At 42.3% G+C, this 16,400-nt stretch overlaps 1 protein-coding gene across 1 annotated transcript; it reads right to left on the bottom strand.

Annotated features, from left to right (window-relative positions):
* Nucleotides 1-734: 734 nt before the first annotated feature.
* Nucleotides 735-15,289, bottom strand: LOC135516375 (activated CDC42 kinase 1-like). Its single transcript, XM_064940641.1, has 15 exons — nucleotides 14,976-15,289; nucleotides 9,232-9,416; nucleotides 8,807-8,877; nucleotides 8,522-8,707; nucleotides 8,109-8,261; nucleotides 7,690-7,820; nucleotides 6,975-7,121; nucleotides 6,672-6,798; nucleotides 6,292-6,438; nucleotides 5,968-6,062; nucleotides 5,334-5,558; nucleotides 2,820-2,893; nucleotides 2,115-2,629; nucleotides 1,925-2,020; nucleotides 735-1,730 (listed from the first exon to the last, which is right to left on the bottom strand). Exons 2-15 carry the CDS (start codon nucleotides 9,392-9,394, stop codon nucleotides 1,527-1,529), a joined length of 2,334 nt encoding a protein of 777 aa, XP_064796713.1. The 5' UTR covers nucleotides 9,395-9,416; nucleotides 14,976-15,289; the 3' UTR covers nucleotides 735-1,526.
* Nucleotides 15,290-16,400: the final 1,111 nt, after the last annotated feature.

The following is a 16,400-nucleotide window of genomic DNA, read 5'->3' as shown; positions in this document are numbered from 1 at the left end:
TAATCCTATTACCGGTAAACACTGCATATGTTGGCTCAGTCGGCAATTGCCTTTAAAGCTAGAGATGTTTTTGTTGTATGGGCTGCATCTCAATCCACCATAAAAGCTGCAATGCCTAGAACTTGACATATTGAATCTCGGCACTAGTGTAAAACTACAGGTCACACTGAATGAAAGATCCCAAACTGCTCTATTTACCACAAATAATAATTGTTTGACCTAATACAAAAACTTTCCCCAAATTGTACACAAAGCAGGGTAGGAAACCTTGTTGCTGGAGTGCTGCAGGTACAGCAGGATTGTCATAATTACATGTACAGTAGTCACCACATTGAGCTAATTGATCAGTTCAGTGATTGCCTAAATTCAACACACCTGGTCTTCCATGTCAGTTAAAACAAAAACATGAACTGCTGCAGCACTCCAGGACCAGGGTTGCCTAACCCTGGCATAGAGCCAACTTCATACTCACCCCATGAACAAATAAATGACACTAGGAATACACGAGACAGATGCCCCGATCCCAAACAGACCTGGGTTCAAACACTTTGTGTAGGCATTCATCTTTGTGAACGTGACACCCCAAGTTCTAATATTAAATACAACGGTTCATACATGTGCAGTTGTCTATATTTTAGGCCGAGAAAAAAAAGGGTATTTTATTTACGTTCCTGCATTCACAGTTAAATACTGCATATTTCGGCTCAATGGGAAATTGTCTTGTGGTTTCAAAGCATGATCAATTTGTTTATTGTGATTGTCAATCTCAATTACAGAGTCGTGCTTGATTTTAAAGAGATCCTGGTCACCAGGTTGACGGTTCAAACCTCACAAAATAGTAGTGGCAAAGTGCCAGGGGGCCTGAAAGGAGTAAGGCAGGTTCACAACATAAGGGAGGTGCTCTCATTACTCCCCCCCCCCCCCCCCCCCTTGCTGGAAGCATGCTGAAGTACAGTTTAACATAAGGCCATCTCCCTCCATAGTCGTGCTGGATTCTCCAGCCCCATGTAACCTCCTCCTGCTCCAGTTTTACAGACAGCATAATGGGAAGCTCACAACCAGAGGTCAATTAGGAAGTCAAGGCAGTGAGAAATGCCAAACACTTCCTGTGAAAGGAAATTACATCACACTGTATATTCTCTTGATTCTACAACATCCCAGCTCTAATGATTTGTCAAATTGAGGGGCATGAGCCACATGTACACCACTAGCTCATGCACATTTTGTATCAACAATTTATTCAACAAATATAATCAATGCTAATACAATATATACAAATTCATCATGATACAACTATTTTTGAGAACAGAGAGGATGTGGCAGTTCGTCACAAAAAAATATTTTTAACAGAACTGTAAAAAAAAGGATAAAATAGTATTTAAGGACTGTAACGTCTTTATGGTTCACCCCATATATATTCAATTCCTTTTTTTATCCTCCTCCCATCCATTTCATTCCTAAAATGCCTTGTCAGTTCCTCTTAAAATGTTGTAAAGCTTTGTCTGTTTCCAGTATCCCTCCACCTCTCATACTCCTCCTCGTCTCGCCATGGCAACAGGGGCTGTCCCTCTCTCTCCATCCTTCCTCTTCCTCTCTCCTCCTCCAGTCCTGTCCTCCCGTACCATTCTGATCAGGTAGCGACTAGCCAGCTGTAGATTCCACTGGTAGCGGGACAGGATCATGACGCAGTCGTCACGAGAACACAGGCTCAGAGAGTACAGCTGCTCCATCTGAGAGAGAAGGAGAGAGAGAGAGGTGAGGTTGGGGCATCATATTTAGTATTAATTACATAAACACTGATCCAAATACTTAATTTTAGTGTTCTTAGTTGTTGGTCAATGGAGAATACATTTTAAGTATATGTAAATAAAATATGCATTATTTTGGAATTATTACATAAGAATTAAGAGAAATTCTGTCTTACCTTGAGTTGTTGCTGGGCCCTAACAGGGTTCCACTCATTGCGGCGAAGTGCATTACGAACCTCCTCATTGGTTACTCCATGCACCGCCTCCATGACCTGACCAATCAGAATACCTTAGTAATTTAGACAGTTCAGGCTCTTTAATTAGTCTAACACCTCAAGAACTAAAGACCCTACATCAATTCCATACCTGTGCTATGACGGCTTCCCTGGTGCGTTGCACTTGAGGCGGGTACCTCTCCCTCTCTCGTTCCCTCACCAACCTCTCCTTTTCTTGATCCCTCTCCTTGTCCCCATAGTTATCCAGTGTTGGTGTTGACCGTGCCATGTGGGCCATCTTGCCCAGATTGCTTCCTCCCATGGTCTGCGGTGGTTGGGGCTGAGGCTGGGCTGGCTGTAGCATCTGCTGCTGTGGATGTGTTGGAGGCTGTGGAGGCCATGAGGTGCCTGGGGCTGGATTTGCAGTAGGCCTCTGATCTCGGATCACCACCTGGGGGATCTTGAAGTTTTTGGGGTTGGGTGGGGGTGGGCGAGCCGGGGGGTTGATGCTGGCCTCGCTGAACCTACGGATGTCCTGCTGCATCCCCACGCTGTGGGCCCCCATGGCGGGGACGGGTCCACGACGGGGGTCCACCCTGACCCCTACTACCGTCTGAGTCCAGCTCTGGGGATCGCTCAGGACAGACTCCAGACTCCTGGTCATACCTGGGGACAAAAGGATAGTTATATTAAACATATTTATTGTGTACAAAAGATGTACAGTATACAGCATGTTGGGGGGTGGTTATCCCTAGTTGGTATCGAACTTGCGACCCGTTGCTCTCAATGCTAGTAGAACATGGATAACATGTTCGTATCAGCCATATACGAAGAGAGCTCTGCTTGACGTCGTTACCTGACATTTTCTGTAAGTTGGAGCCCTCTTCCTCGCGATCTCTGTTTGCTGGGCCGCTCCTCCAGTTTACGCTCCTGAAAAATATCAGATAACAAAACACAGGTAAACACACTCTCCAAACACACACTGGTCACAGCCTCTAAGCTGAGTGCGGGCCGCAGCTCCCCCAGGACTGCTGCGCAGAAGAAATATCAGCGTGCACAGAGAAGCACGAGATTCAACTTTCTAGAGTTTTCCCCATTAGTTAACACTATCAACATTTCCCTTTACTGTGGCAATTGTGATCAAATCAATGCAATATTAGCCACTTTCAATGCAACATACCAAAACAAACTATGCAAAACTAACTATGCAAGAGATGTTGTTGTCGGCAGAACGCATCTGAGTAGAATTCTATTGCATTGACATGCACAACTCAGGCCCACATTCTACAGACCGGCGCGCCATAACGAATCAGAGCTGCAGTAGGCCTATATGCAAATAGACAATTGCCATATATGGATCTGTGCCATTCACTTTGAACTGGACTGTGTTTAGCACATGAGCGGTCGTGTGTAGATGCGCTTGTTTTGAGATCAAAGCGTGAGCTGCATGAAGCCACGTGTGTACATTTTCTTAATATCCTTTGCTAGTTAGTGAGTTATTAGCCCAGTAATAGATGATGTGTAGTCGGCAATAGGGGAGTGATTGCTTCCTACAAGAGCACAAAACATTGAAAAGTGAGTCAAGTAAAGAGCTTTTTTTGTCTTAAAGCGGCAGTGTTGTATTTTGAGACGGGCTTGAATAAGTTGCCAATATGCAGCGGGTAGCATAATTGTATGGGAATAATTATGCAATTTTAAAGTGGATTCTTGCATCAAACAACATTTTCAGTCACCTCTTTGTCTGAAGGACAAGTGGATAAACAGGTTAACTCTTTTGGGATAGGGGACAGCATTTTCACTTTTGGATGAATAGCGTGCCCAGAGTGAACTGCCTCCTACTCTGTCCCAGATGCTAATATATGCATATTATTATTAGTATTGGATAGAAAACACTCTGAAGTTTCTAAAACTGTTTGAATGATGTCTGAGTATAACAGAACTCATAAGGCAGGCGAAAACCTGAGAAAAATCCAACCAGGAAGTGAGACATCTGAGGTTTATAGTTTTTCAAAGGTTGGCCTACCGAATACACATTGAGATATGGATAAAGTTGCACTTCCTAGGGCTTCCACTAGATGTCAACCATCTTTAGAAACTTGAATGAGGATTCTACTATAAAGGAGGGACTCATGAAGATGGATTACTGGGCTGAACACGCGAACAACAAATGGCTATTTAGACATAAATGATGGACTTTATGGAACAGTCAAATCAGTCATTTATTGTCGAACTGGGATTCCTGGGAGTGCCTTCTGATGAAGATCAAAGGTAAGTGAATATTTATGGTGTAATTTCTAACTTCTGTTGACTCCAAAATGGCAGACATTCCTCTGGCTGTTTTGGGTTCTGAGCGCTGTTCTCAGATTATGCTTTTTCTGTAAAGTTTTATTGAAATCTGACACAGCGGTTGCAGTAAGGAGAAGTCTCTTTAATTCTGTGAATAACACTTGTATCAATGTTTATTATGAGTATTTCTGCAAAATCCCCAGATGTTTTGGAATCAAAACATTACTGCACGTAACGCGCCAATGTAAACTGAGATTTTTGGATATAAATATGCACATTATCGAACAAAACATACATGTATTGTGTAACATGATGTCCTATGAGTGTCATCTGATGAAGATCATCAAAGGTTAGTGATTCATTTGAACTATATTTCAGCTTTTTGTGACTCCTCTCTTTGGCTGGAAAAATGGCTGTGTTTTTTTGACTTGGCTATGACCTAACATAATCATATGTTGTGCTTTCGCTGTAAAGCATTTTTTTAAATCGGACACGATGGGTAGATTAACAAGATGTTTATCTTTCATTTGCTGTATTGGACTTGTTAACGTGCGAAAGTTACATGTTTAGAAAAAATATTTTGGAATTTCACGCTCTGCCTTTTGAGAGGAATGTTGTGGAGGGGTTCCGCTAGCGGAATGCTTGCCCTAGAAAGGTTAATGTCAAGCCCTGCATGTTTTTTTTCTTCAAAAATCTCTGTAGGCCTACAGTTTGCGCTCAGCAGACCTGAAATTTCTTCAGTGGTGAAAACATTTAAAGGGAACATTGGTCATGGGATGTATACTCAAAGGTTCAAAGTCATACTACATTTATCATATAGCCATGGGTTGAGTAGGTTGTTACACTACATCATGGTGGAATGTTTACAAAAGAAAAGTGCTGAATACTAAGTGGAAGGTGGTTAATTCCTCCAGCTAAGACCCTCCTGCAGGCAGTTTCTAACTTAACCAACTCATCATTGTCAAACATTACAAGAAAACAGCGCTGTTGAATGCAGGAACCAAGGTTAGCATACAGCATGATTAAGTCCCAGCAGCAAAACATTATCCAAGCCTTATCGAAAACTAATTAAAACTTGACTGACTCATCGAGGCGCTCCGGGGTGCCCCAGCTACGGTCGGGGTGGGTGTCTCCATGCCCTGTGTGCTGCAGACTGCCCTTCAGAGGGGGAGAGATGAGGCTGGAGGCAGCGGGAGGAGCAGGGGCAGCGGGAGGAGCAGGAGTGCTGCTGGGGGCAGCCAGGCTCGGGGGGAACCAGCCCACCGTCAGGGTCCTCTGGTTCTGACCCTTCCACTCACACAGCTCCAGACTACAGGGGAAGAATCACATTAAGAAACCAATGACCATTGTACAATTTCAACCAGTGAGTTATAACCGTTTATACTGACTTATAGACTTAACTAAAAATATAAACTGCTTATAAGTCCTTAACAACCCTCTTGACACTTTTACATAAGACTCTGCATAATGTAGTGTTAGCCAAGTTAAGAAAAGCAGACAGAGCATGGAGTAATTGTAAGATTTCCGTGATAAGGAATTTGATAATACCTCCCTCTCAAGAATTACCACAAGGGGGCAAGAATGTGAGGATTAGGGTTAACCATCAAATCAGGGTTGGAATGCGGTTCATGAGTGGAGCTCTTTGAAGGAGCAGGTTTAACAAATTATTCCATCTTTCGTGTCCATAAATGTTCTCTTTCTTCCTATCCCTCACTCACCCATGGTCTATGACGGTCACTAGGTCGTTGGATAGCAGAGTGAGTTTCCTAGATTCCGCAAAGTCCCTCACAGCACGCACCTCTATAGGTTGAGCCTAGATAGAGGGAGGAGGGAAAAACTATTTAAGCACGTCTCAAAATGGAAATGGCCTGTATTCTTGTCACTGCCGACATACTTAAAAAAAGTAAACATGTTAAGGAACAACTGGATTAGAGCAGAGATCACCAAACTCAGTCCTGCCCCCCCCGGTGCACGTTTTGGTGAGTATAATGTAACTGTATACAGTTCATAACAAATGTACATAGAAATGTGTAGTCTGTTACCTCTGCCACCAGAGTGGTGAGCTGGGAGAAGGTGGGTCGGTCGGATGGGGTGCAGGCCCAACACTTTCTCATCACAGAGTAGAGTTCCTGAGGACAGTCAGGGGGTCTCTCCATACGCTCTCCCTCCCTCTCCACTCTCCACAGGATCTGAGGAGAGAAAAGAAGAGAGGAACGTTTAATGACAAAGACATATTCAATATCTCTATATTGCAATTTTTGTGGTCACACACACAATACTGAACATGTTTTTTGCTAAAAAGGGCTCAAATATTTCAGAAGTCGTACAGATGCATGGAGCCCTGAGTCGTTGTGAGTCATGGTTTATCTTAAGTGTACAAAACTGTCTCCATACTCAATTTCAAAACTTTTTCTACACATACCTGTCTGCCAGATAACCCCAGCCAAGGCTCCTCACAATAGGTGAACATCTCCCAGAGGAGGACCCCAAACATCCACACATCAGAGGAATGGGTGAAGGAGCCCAAACGCAGACTCTCTGGGGCACACCTGGAGGGCGCAAGAGAGAGATGGAATTACTACAAACTGACAATCATTCAGCAAAGAAAATTCCACAGTAGTGATATCTCCACATTGGCTTCCATTAGGTTACACTGCTAAACAATCAATGACTTGCAAATAACATTTCCCCCCACACACTCCTTGATGTTTCCTCCTCAGCTCACCAGGCAAAGGGGATGCGTCTGTGGGCTGTCATCATGTAGTGGTCCTTCTCCTGACTCAGGACCCTCATCAGCCCAAAGTCCCCGATCTTCACCATCTCCCTGGATGCCAGCAGAACGTTCCGGGCAGCCAGATCCCTGTGAATGAACCTGGAGGAGATATAACACAGGCACACTTTACCAGCCAGAACCACAAATGATACTGGGTTTTCATTGGTAAGAAGTGTCTTCATCCGCCTCTGGTCAAATTTGATTGGCTTTCAGGAAATGTATTACGTTGGTCAGAGGAATTGTTTACATTTAGGGTTATGGTGAGGGTTACAGTAAAGTTAGTGGTTAAACTGGCATATGTGGTTGTAGCAAATATTTTTATAACTAAACCAAGATAGACCACAGCCCATCATTCCAAATGGGAACAAACAAGTCATAGTGGGCAGAACAAGCAAGGAGTTGGGCAGAACAAGCAAGGAGTTGGGCAAGGCCAAGCGCAAGCTAGCGAGATCCTATTGCAGAATTCTAGCAAACATTTTCAGATTTCCATTAGGGAATGCCCACTCTGAAGTGTGCGTGTTCAATAACTCAATTTGCCTTTGCACTCCTTATAAAACAACGCTATTTTTTACAACTTTGACAAAGGGTAAAGTCTACAAAACTTAGTCCACACTGTTTGTAACCGATTCTAGTTTTGGGAACAGAGTGGGACTGTTTTGTGTCTCACCTGCGACCCTCCAGGTACTCCATGCCTGCTGCTATCTGGGTGGTGAAGAGCCAGAGGCGTGCCAGGGGGTACTCGTACTGACGAGAGCGCAGCGTGTCATACAGGGATCCCAGACATGCCACCTCTGTCACCTGGGGGAAAGATAATAGGGTTTTAAAGGGACTTCTTTACTCTGAGGATTTTACTTTCCCCCCTAAAATTCCCTAAGTGAATTCTTTGAAAAACATAACATCTGAATGACCACTGAAAGTTTCTTTGAATTTGAATGGCTGTATTTGAATAACCAAACTTCCGATCAGAATATTAGCCTATTGGGCCCAGGAATTAAAGGAGACGGGATTTCAATGTAGTAATGTAGAAATAATAAATATGTTTTATACTCCATCTTTCAGAGGTTGGAAAGAATATGGCAGTCTCACCATCTTCAGGGGCTGTGTGAGCACCACTCCGTAGAGGCGGATGATGTTGGGGTGGTCTAGAGACTGCATGGTGGTCACCTCCTGGAGAAAGTCTGTCAGCGTGTCCGTCTGTCTGGACAGGCTACTCCTCAGAGTCTTCACCGCAACTGGCAGCTGTCACAGCAACAGAAAGGAGAAGGATGGATGAGTTAGGTGTACTGATTAATAACAGTTGGAATAGATAATGCAATTTCTATTGATCAGGAATATACTGTAATGCAATTTCTATTGATCTTTAAGATATCTTGCCCTGTGTGTCTTCCAAACAGGAAATCTAGCTCTGGCTTTTCACTAGTACTGCTGCATATCTACATTCATAACATTGGACTTGGTGAGTAAAATAAGGGAAATAGTGTCCCACTAGAAACACTCACCACTCTCCCAGTGGGGGTCTGCCACTCTCCCCTCTTCACCACACCGAAGGAGCCCATGCCCAGCTTCTCCCCTAGAGATAGTTCACTGTCCTGAATCAGACAGGTGAGTGCCCGCCCTCCTGTCTCCTGGCCCTGCCCCATACTGCCCCATTGGTCACCGCCCTCCGGACCACGGCCACTGAAGACCTGGGAGAAAGAAAAAAAAAAGATTTTTTTTTTTTTGAAATGTTTTACAATTAACAATCATCAAAAAATACATTGTGGAAGGTGGTGTACATGTCTTACCTTGGTGATCCATGACTTTGGTCTCATGGTAATCTTGTACCGTTTCACAGCATCCCATAATCTTCTCTGTCCTACATGTCAAAAAAATAACCATAGATCATAAAACAAACTAGATCAACAGCACTTACAACTCAATTCTACCGTAACCCACTAATCTACTGGTAGTGCCAACATGGAGGATGGTATACTGCTATGGTAAAAAATAATAATAATCAAGTTCACGTTACTTAGAATTTTCGTATTTTAGCTAATACTAACCCTTTTCCTAACCTTAACCCAATTCCCCTAACCTGCTGCGTTAATTATCCTAACCTGCTGCCTAAATTGCTACAAAAAGTCACTTTAATCCGTAACTGTATACCATCTGGTCAAAACAGCAAAACTCTGATACGAATAATTTGGAGGCAACTGCGTCGAGCACTGACCTGGTTTGCTGATGCCGATCTGCTCGAGGTCAGACTCCTTGACATAGTTGAAGTGCTCTATGCGGGTGATGTTGAGGCCGTCCCGGACACGCAGGTAGAACCTCTCCAACTGGACCTCGGCCAGGAGGTGGTACAGCCACTGAGTGTCCTGGTCCATCAGCATGACCCTACAGGGCACCACAGCACTAGTGGGGTCAAAAAGGATGGAGGGGAAGAGTCATGTAAAGGTGCTGTTACCGTCGGCCTTGTCAGTGGTGCTGGCTGGAATTGCGTGGAGTACCGAAATTAGCCTATATTGCTACCATCATGTTACCCAAAGTTAAAGGTTGGAGTAATGGAGTGGACAGTATTTCGCGATCACAGGTGCGAGACCTTTCAAAATCAACAAAAATATATCTACAAGCAATTGTTACAGCAACAAGAAACGAGCTTCAATACATTTTTCCAAATACTAGTTAACTAACAAAAGAATGGACGATCTGACCAGAGGTCCAGGACCTTCAGAACAGTTTGCAGTTCTCCCAGGGAGATGTGAGTGTCCTGAAAGAGACATTCCGCAAGATGGAAAAAAACTAAGTCCTCTCGAGATGACATCAGCACTGTGTGTGAATCATGAGACATGGATGGATTCTGAGGAGAATGTGAGAAAAAGTATCACAAAAAACTGCAGATGGATCATAGGAAGATTGAGGTGGAGCCACACCCACAGGTCTGGAACACCTGTAACCAGCCCAGGTGACAGACCCAGGCTGAAAGTCGTCAAGTTCCTAAGGTTCAAGAACAAGACGGCTGTTCTGGAGAGAGCTAAGAAATTGAGAGGAACCGACATCTTCCTCAACGAGGACTTCTCTAAAGCTGTGCGCCAGAGGTGGAAATAACTCATCCTAGCTATGAAAGCTACCAGAGAGCGTGGGGACAAGCTCATTGTCCACCCTCCCTCCCTAAAGCCCGGGAGGAATGAGAGAGCCAAGCTTCAGGGTCAGTAAATTCAGCCTAACATCCCACAGACCTGATAAACAATGTATTTATTATATTTTACCATATTAGAGTGCCTTCAGAAAGTATTCATACCCCTTGACTTATTCCACATTAAATTCATTTTAGATTCTCACCCATCTACACACAATATCACATATTGACGAGGTGAAAACATGTTCAGAATTTTAGCTAATTTACTGATGATATCTCATGTACATACACTATCAAAAGTTTTATAATACCTACTCATCCAAGGGTTTTTCTTTATTTTTCCTACATTGTAGAATATTCTTAGCAATGATTTAGGAATCCTTGTGAGTAAGTATTAGCTAGGTTGTCACTTGTTGTTCACCTATTGAACTTCAGTTCATTCAAATAAATAGCTAGCCAGCTACTTAACCCTGTGGTCCAAAGTTAACGTTATAAGCAGCCAACTAGCTTCATCATTTTGCACTATGGGTTAGAGCCTGTAAGTAAGCATTTCACTGTAAGGTTGTATTCCTATTGTATTCTTCGCACATGACAAATAAACTTTGATTTGATTTAGTGAGGCTCGAACGGGCCGGGTTATGTGTTGCGAAATTAGACACAATAAGGATTAGGCACAATAGTGGAATTTGCAGGTTGCCTTCAAATTAAAAGTATGTCATTGACAGTGATGCAAATGAATACAAATAGAATTATGCCAGACTTTTATTTTTAAGGCTAACCGCAAGTTCACTATTGTGGTTCATCCTTATTGTGCCAAGCTTCACATAGATTGGTCCGACCACCATTAATCAAATAAGAACTGTCTTATAAATTAGGGCTATTTTAGATGACACCTAGCTATATAGTTAGCTAGTTAACTACAGCTACTGAAACAGATTATGTTGTGTTATTTGCAAAGACCCAAACGGCGTTCCAAAGAAATCCTGGTTGAGAATGAAACGACTGAACAAATGAACAACAAAAATGCACAGCAAGTGAAAGAAATAGGTTTTCATTATGTTTTACTGGTAATGGGGACATAGGTAAATGCCAACAAAATAACTTTTTGGTCAGTGTGGTGTGTGTAACCTTTATTTAACTAGGCAAGTCAGTTAAGTACAAATTCTAATTTACAATGACAGCCTGGACGACGCTGGGCCAATTGTGCGCTGCCCTATGGGACTCCCAATCACGGCCGGGTGTGATACAGCCTGGATTCGAACCTCTTGCACTGAGATGCAATGCCTTAATACACACATGGACGCAGTGGTCTAACTATTTAAATGTACTAGAATGCTTAAAAGGCCGCAAATATTTTCAATATCGGTTATACTTATTTATTTTAGAAAGGAAAATATTGTTATCGGCCAAAATGTAATATCGATGAATCACTAATAATAAGATGATAGTTGAGCTGTATTGTTATATTTCAGTGCAGTCTTTGATGTTATTGAACATAAATTGTCACTTGCTATGGCTTTACATCACCTGCCATCACATGGTTGGAGAGTCATTTATCCAATAGAACCCAGAGAGACCTTATATGTTCTTCAATGGAAGCTTCTCTTACATCAGATATGTACATTGCGGTGTCCCTAAGGGCAGTTGCCTTGGGCCATTACTCTTATCTGTTTGTACAAATGATTTGCTACTGGTCTTAGTCATTCTAGCTTTGTCTATTATGTGGATGATTCCACACTCTACATGTCCGGCAATATGGTGAAGTGCAGCAAAGTAAGACCTAGCAAAACTGCAGCTGGCTCAAAACAGAGCAACACACCTTGCCCTTAAGGGTGCATCAGTGTTTTGTTACTTGTGTTTTGTGCAGACACCAGGAAGAGTAGCTGCTGCTTCTGAAAAAAAGCTAATGGAGATCCAAATAATGCATCAGGATGGTCCGGTTCCATTAGTAGAACAATATATCCTTCCTTTGTCAAAGTCGTTTCTGATCTAACTAGAATGGGTAGGTAAGTACGCAAGGGTATAGCTTTCCCCAGTCCAGTCAGTGATCACCTTAAGGGAGTAAAGGGAGGATGCATTTCAAGCCAATTTCAAGATACAGCGTAAACACTGCCTTGTTGCTAATTCCCAGCAGCTTCACCATTTGAATATTATGCATAATTGAATTGAGAATTCACAGATTTTGTTCAGTGGAGGAACATCAGAGAAAGTCAAAGAGCTGTAACCAAAGGGGCGGCAGGGTAGCCTAGTGGTTAGCGCATTGGACTAGTAACTGGAAGGTTGCAAGTTCAAATCCCCGAGCAAATCCCCGTAATTATGTTCAAAGTTCACATACCTGCCTCTTCTGGTCGCTATGGACACCCATAACAAGAATTCATCAATAACAGTCCTGAGTTAATGCGCTGTCTAACACAAGAGGGAGCCGAGTGTGACAGCTTTCAGTACCAGCCAAACACTTAACAGACCTTTGTTTTGTATCAAATCAACACCATAAAACAACCCTAATGAGCAACATTTTTTTTTTACCTGGCACCAAAGTCAGTGTCAGCTGAATCAAGTTTGTTATATGACATTTGTTGGGGGAAATCCTATCACCCCTGTTTACATGGACAAAGAACCAGTTACAGAAACAGAGGGGAAAGGCGACGATTGAGGAGAAGAATTAACCAATGGAGGATGGGAAGAGGGTGGGACAGGAACCAAAGAGATTAAAGTGAGTTAGAATAAGAATAAGCAATTGGGTGCTAATAGAATACGCCAGTGGGTGTTTATCACTTAGTTTCAAAATACATTTGCTCACTGTTTACTGCTACCACATATAAAGCTAATCATACCGCAACATTGGTGCCCATCCTTCGGTTCTTAAATCAAGTGACGTATTTTTGTCCAGCTCCTACATCAACTTTGAAATAGTATTTTTCTTGCAATCTCAAAGCAAGCAAGCCCACACGTCTGTTGCTCAGAGACTACTGGAAGTGCATGTTCTTCTCTCTGTCTTGATCTCAAATTTTGCAATTCACAAAGAGGCGCAACCTGTGACGCCAAGCTGTAATTTCCAACAACTACTCAACGTCTATCTAACTACACACGTCATTTCATGTCCTTGTCTGCGTGTGGACTTCCGCGTCAGGGAATTGCCGCTATAAAACAATCACAGAGAAGGGTGTGAATCAGAGGCCTACATTCTTGTGTCAACTATTCTGGGAAACTCAAACCAGTTATCTCACATCAACTGTCTGACGTATATCAGATATAACATGTGTGTATGTCTATGTCATTGCTGATGATGGGTACCTGATGTGGGTGCAGACTGTAGCTTGGTTAACAGATGAAGGCCATATCCATTTTGTATTTCCACAGAAAGACTGACAAAAAACACATTGATGCAGACAGACGCAAGAAGGGGCTAGCCCGGACAAGCACTATTCCTGTCAAAAGAGATTCCCAAGGACAACTCCCAAACCCACACCCAACTATTTCATGAAAGTCACAATCCTGTGCCAAGTCTGCAGTAAAAACATGTGAGCAACCAATCACGGGTCATTTCTCATGCATGCCATTGCTTTGGGGTTATTCAGATTTATGTACACAGGAATGCATCTTAAACCCACTCAGTTACCGGATAATGAATGGTATAAGAGGGAGGTAGCTATAGGGTTGTTTGGGCCTATTTGCTCTGTCCATGAAGCATTTGGGAGGCTTTGTTTACAATTGAGGCTACGTCTTTTGGTGCTGATTGGGTGAGTGCACTCGATCAATTAAAGACCAACTAATGGGGTAACCAGTAACATAAGCATTTCGCTGCACCTGCCATAAAACCTGCAAATCTGTGTACGCTACCAATAAACTTTGATTTGATAACTGGAGTCTGAAAAACCTACTGGACACATGATCCCTGATAAGCTGGGATTCTAACAAAGAGAGAGTTTGACAAAGCTTCATGATAACATCTCCTCACAGAGAAGGGCTCTTTTAACAGAATGCATGGCCTGACTGACTCGGGCTGATTCATAACAACCAGAACTGTCCCCAATCTACATCAGTCAACAAAGGGAGTGCCTTCAAGCAATCTCTGGGAGTGCCTTCATGTAATCCCAATGAAGTAGCCTGGAAGTTCAGTAATTATTTCAAAGACATATATATACACAATCCTGGATACACACTAACCTCTCTTAGCAGTGACATAACTATTTGCCTATGACCCTTGTTAAATAAGTATTTTCCAAACTCGGTCCTGGGGACCCCAAAGGGTGCAAGTTTTAGTTTTTGCCCTAGCATTATACAGCGGATTCAATTAATCAAATCTTAATGCTGAGTTGACTATTTCAACCAGCTCTGTAGGTCTAGGGCAAAAACCAAAACATGCACCCTTTGGTTTGGGAAACGCTGCCATTGTCAAACTGTGTTAATCCTCAATTGAGCTTGCTGGTTTATGGTCAGCATTAAAATTATCATCCATGATGACTTTCGAGAAAATAGTTCAGAACAAAAATGTGAAAATATGCTTTGATTTATCTGGTTCAAAAGGCATGCATTGGGGTTTACAGAAAAATGCGTTTCTCTAAATCAAATGCTTGATTCATTCTTGCCTATCAAAATGTTACTGCCATTTTTCTCAACAGAGTTAAAAGTAACTCTGCAACATTTGTTACCCTGGAGTTGACAGTAAATCAAGGTGTAGGCCTATGAATTACTGAACGCCACTAACTGTAACGTTAGTTGTGGGACGCCATTGTTTCGCCTTTCAGAATAAATACTGTCAATATACTGTATTGACTGGTGGGGTAAATTGATGCCAAAAGCTAGTTCAACAAAGATGAGTGGTAAATACTTACCCTCAACAATATGACCTGAAAGTCTACTGGTGCCACGATCTTGCTTATTTATGAACCCAGCTTTCGGTTATGCGCGACAACAACAAATTAACTGATTCCAAATAGGTTCGATAGACCTAGAGATAATCCACATCACATGCCATACTGTTTTTCTTCATTTCGTCAACAAATGATCATTATTTTTCTTTTCTTAGTGTTGTCGGTTGTTTTATTTAATCGCAAAATATCTGAGAATCCTCACTTAAAATGGTGTGTTTCGCTCTACCTGTCCACAGTGCTCTCTGTCTCTTCCTCATATTTTCACTCCACCCCTTTTCAACGTCCACCTGTGCTACACTTGCCCAGCCACCCGCCTACACATCACAATAATGTATGACGTAAGTTATTTAACAATAATATATTACACATAATAATGTTGCGCAATCACACCAAAACTACTACAATTATATAGGCATTTGCGTAATTATCATATATTCTCATGGCTTTTTTGAACAACTTGAATGCGCATTATGCATCAATTATAAATTAAGATAAATATGTTATATCATGTATGTTGTATCCTGTGTTCTTCTTTGCCTAAAACGTTAGTGATTCAACCTCCCTTTTATTTATATTTTCATGTGTGGACAAAGGGCCCTGAATGTGGACATTGTAAATTCTAAAGATTAAGTTGAAAAGCAGGTGACCATAGCATAAAGTGAATCATATCGCTGTTATATTCCATCAATAACAGCCTCAGGGTATTTCTCTCCATTGATATTTTGCTTGTTTTGTTTGAATGATGTCAAAACTTGCCAGCAGCAATGACTCAAGTACTGTAGAGAAACTATATTCTTTCTCTCGTCCTCCCTCTTTACTGCTCCTGCCAAGCCAGTCTGACTAGATTTTTGCCTCTCACATGGCCTCCTATTTGAATGTGCACCCAGGCAGCAACAAAGTGGAGTGCCCCCTGCATGCACTTCCTTGTACTAGTGGTATGGTACACACAACACAATAGAAAGGGAATGACGCTCAATTTAAAGGACAATCAAGAGTGTCGCTCAAAGAGTCTATTCTCATTTAAAAAATAGTGGAAACTGGTTCTCTTTCATGACATTATCACATGGATATAAAATGACCGAAAGGGCTTCCGAGTGGCACAGCGGTCTAAGGTATTGCATCACAGTGCTAGAGGTGTCACTACAGACCCTGGTTTGATCCTGGGCTGTATCACAACTGGCCGTGATCAGGAGTCCCACAGGCCGCACAATTGGCCCAGCGTTGTCCGCGTTAGGGTTTGGCCTGTGTAGGCCCATCATTGTAAATAAGAATTTGTTCTTAACTGACTTGCCTAGTTAAATAAATAATATATATATATATATATATACTGTAGATGTGAATGTATGATTATGTATCAATAATGACTCATGTAAAAATCATTGTTAT

The sequence above is a fragment of the Oncorhynchus masou genome, chromosome 27 (genome assembly GCF_036934945.1).
Source record: "Oncorhynchus masou masou isolate Uvic2021 chromosome 27, UVic_Omas_1.1, whole genome shotgun sequence".
NCBI lineage: Eukaryota > Metazoa > Chordata > Actinopteri > Salmoniformes > Salmonidae > Oncorhynchus > Oncorhynchus masou.
The sequence above is the reverse complement of the archived record's forward strand: the minus strand, read 5'-3'. Positions and strand labels throughout refer to the sequence as shown.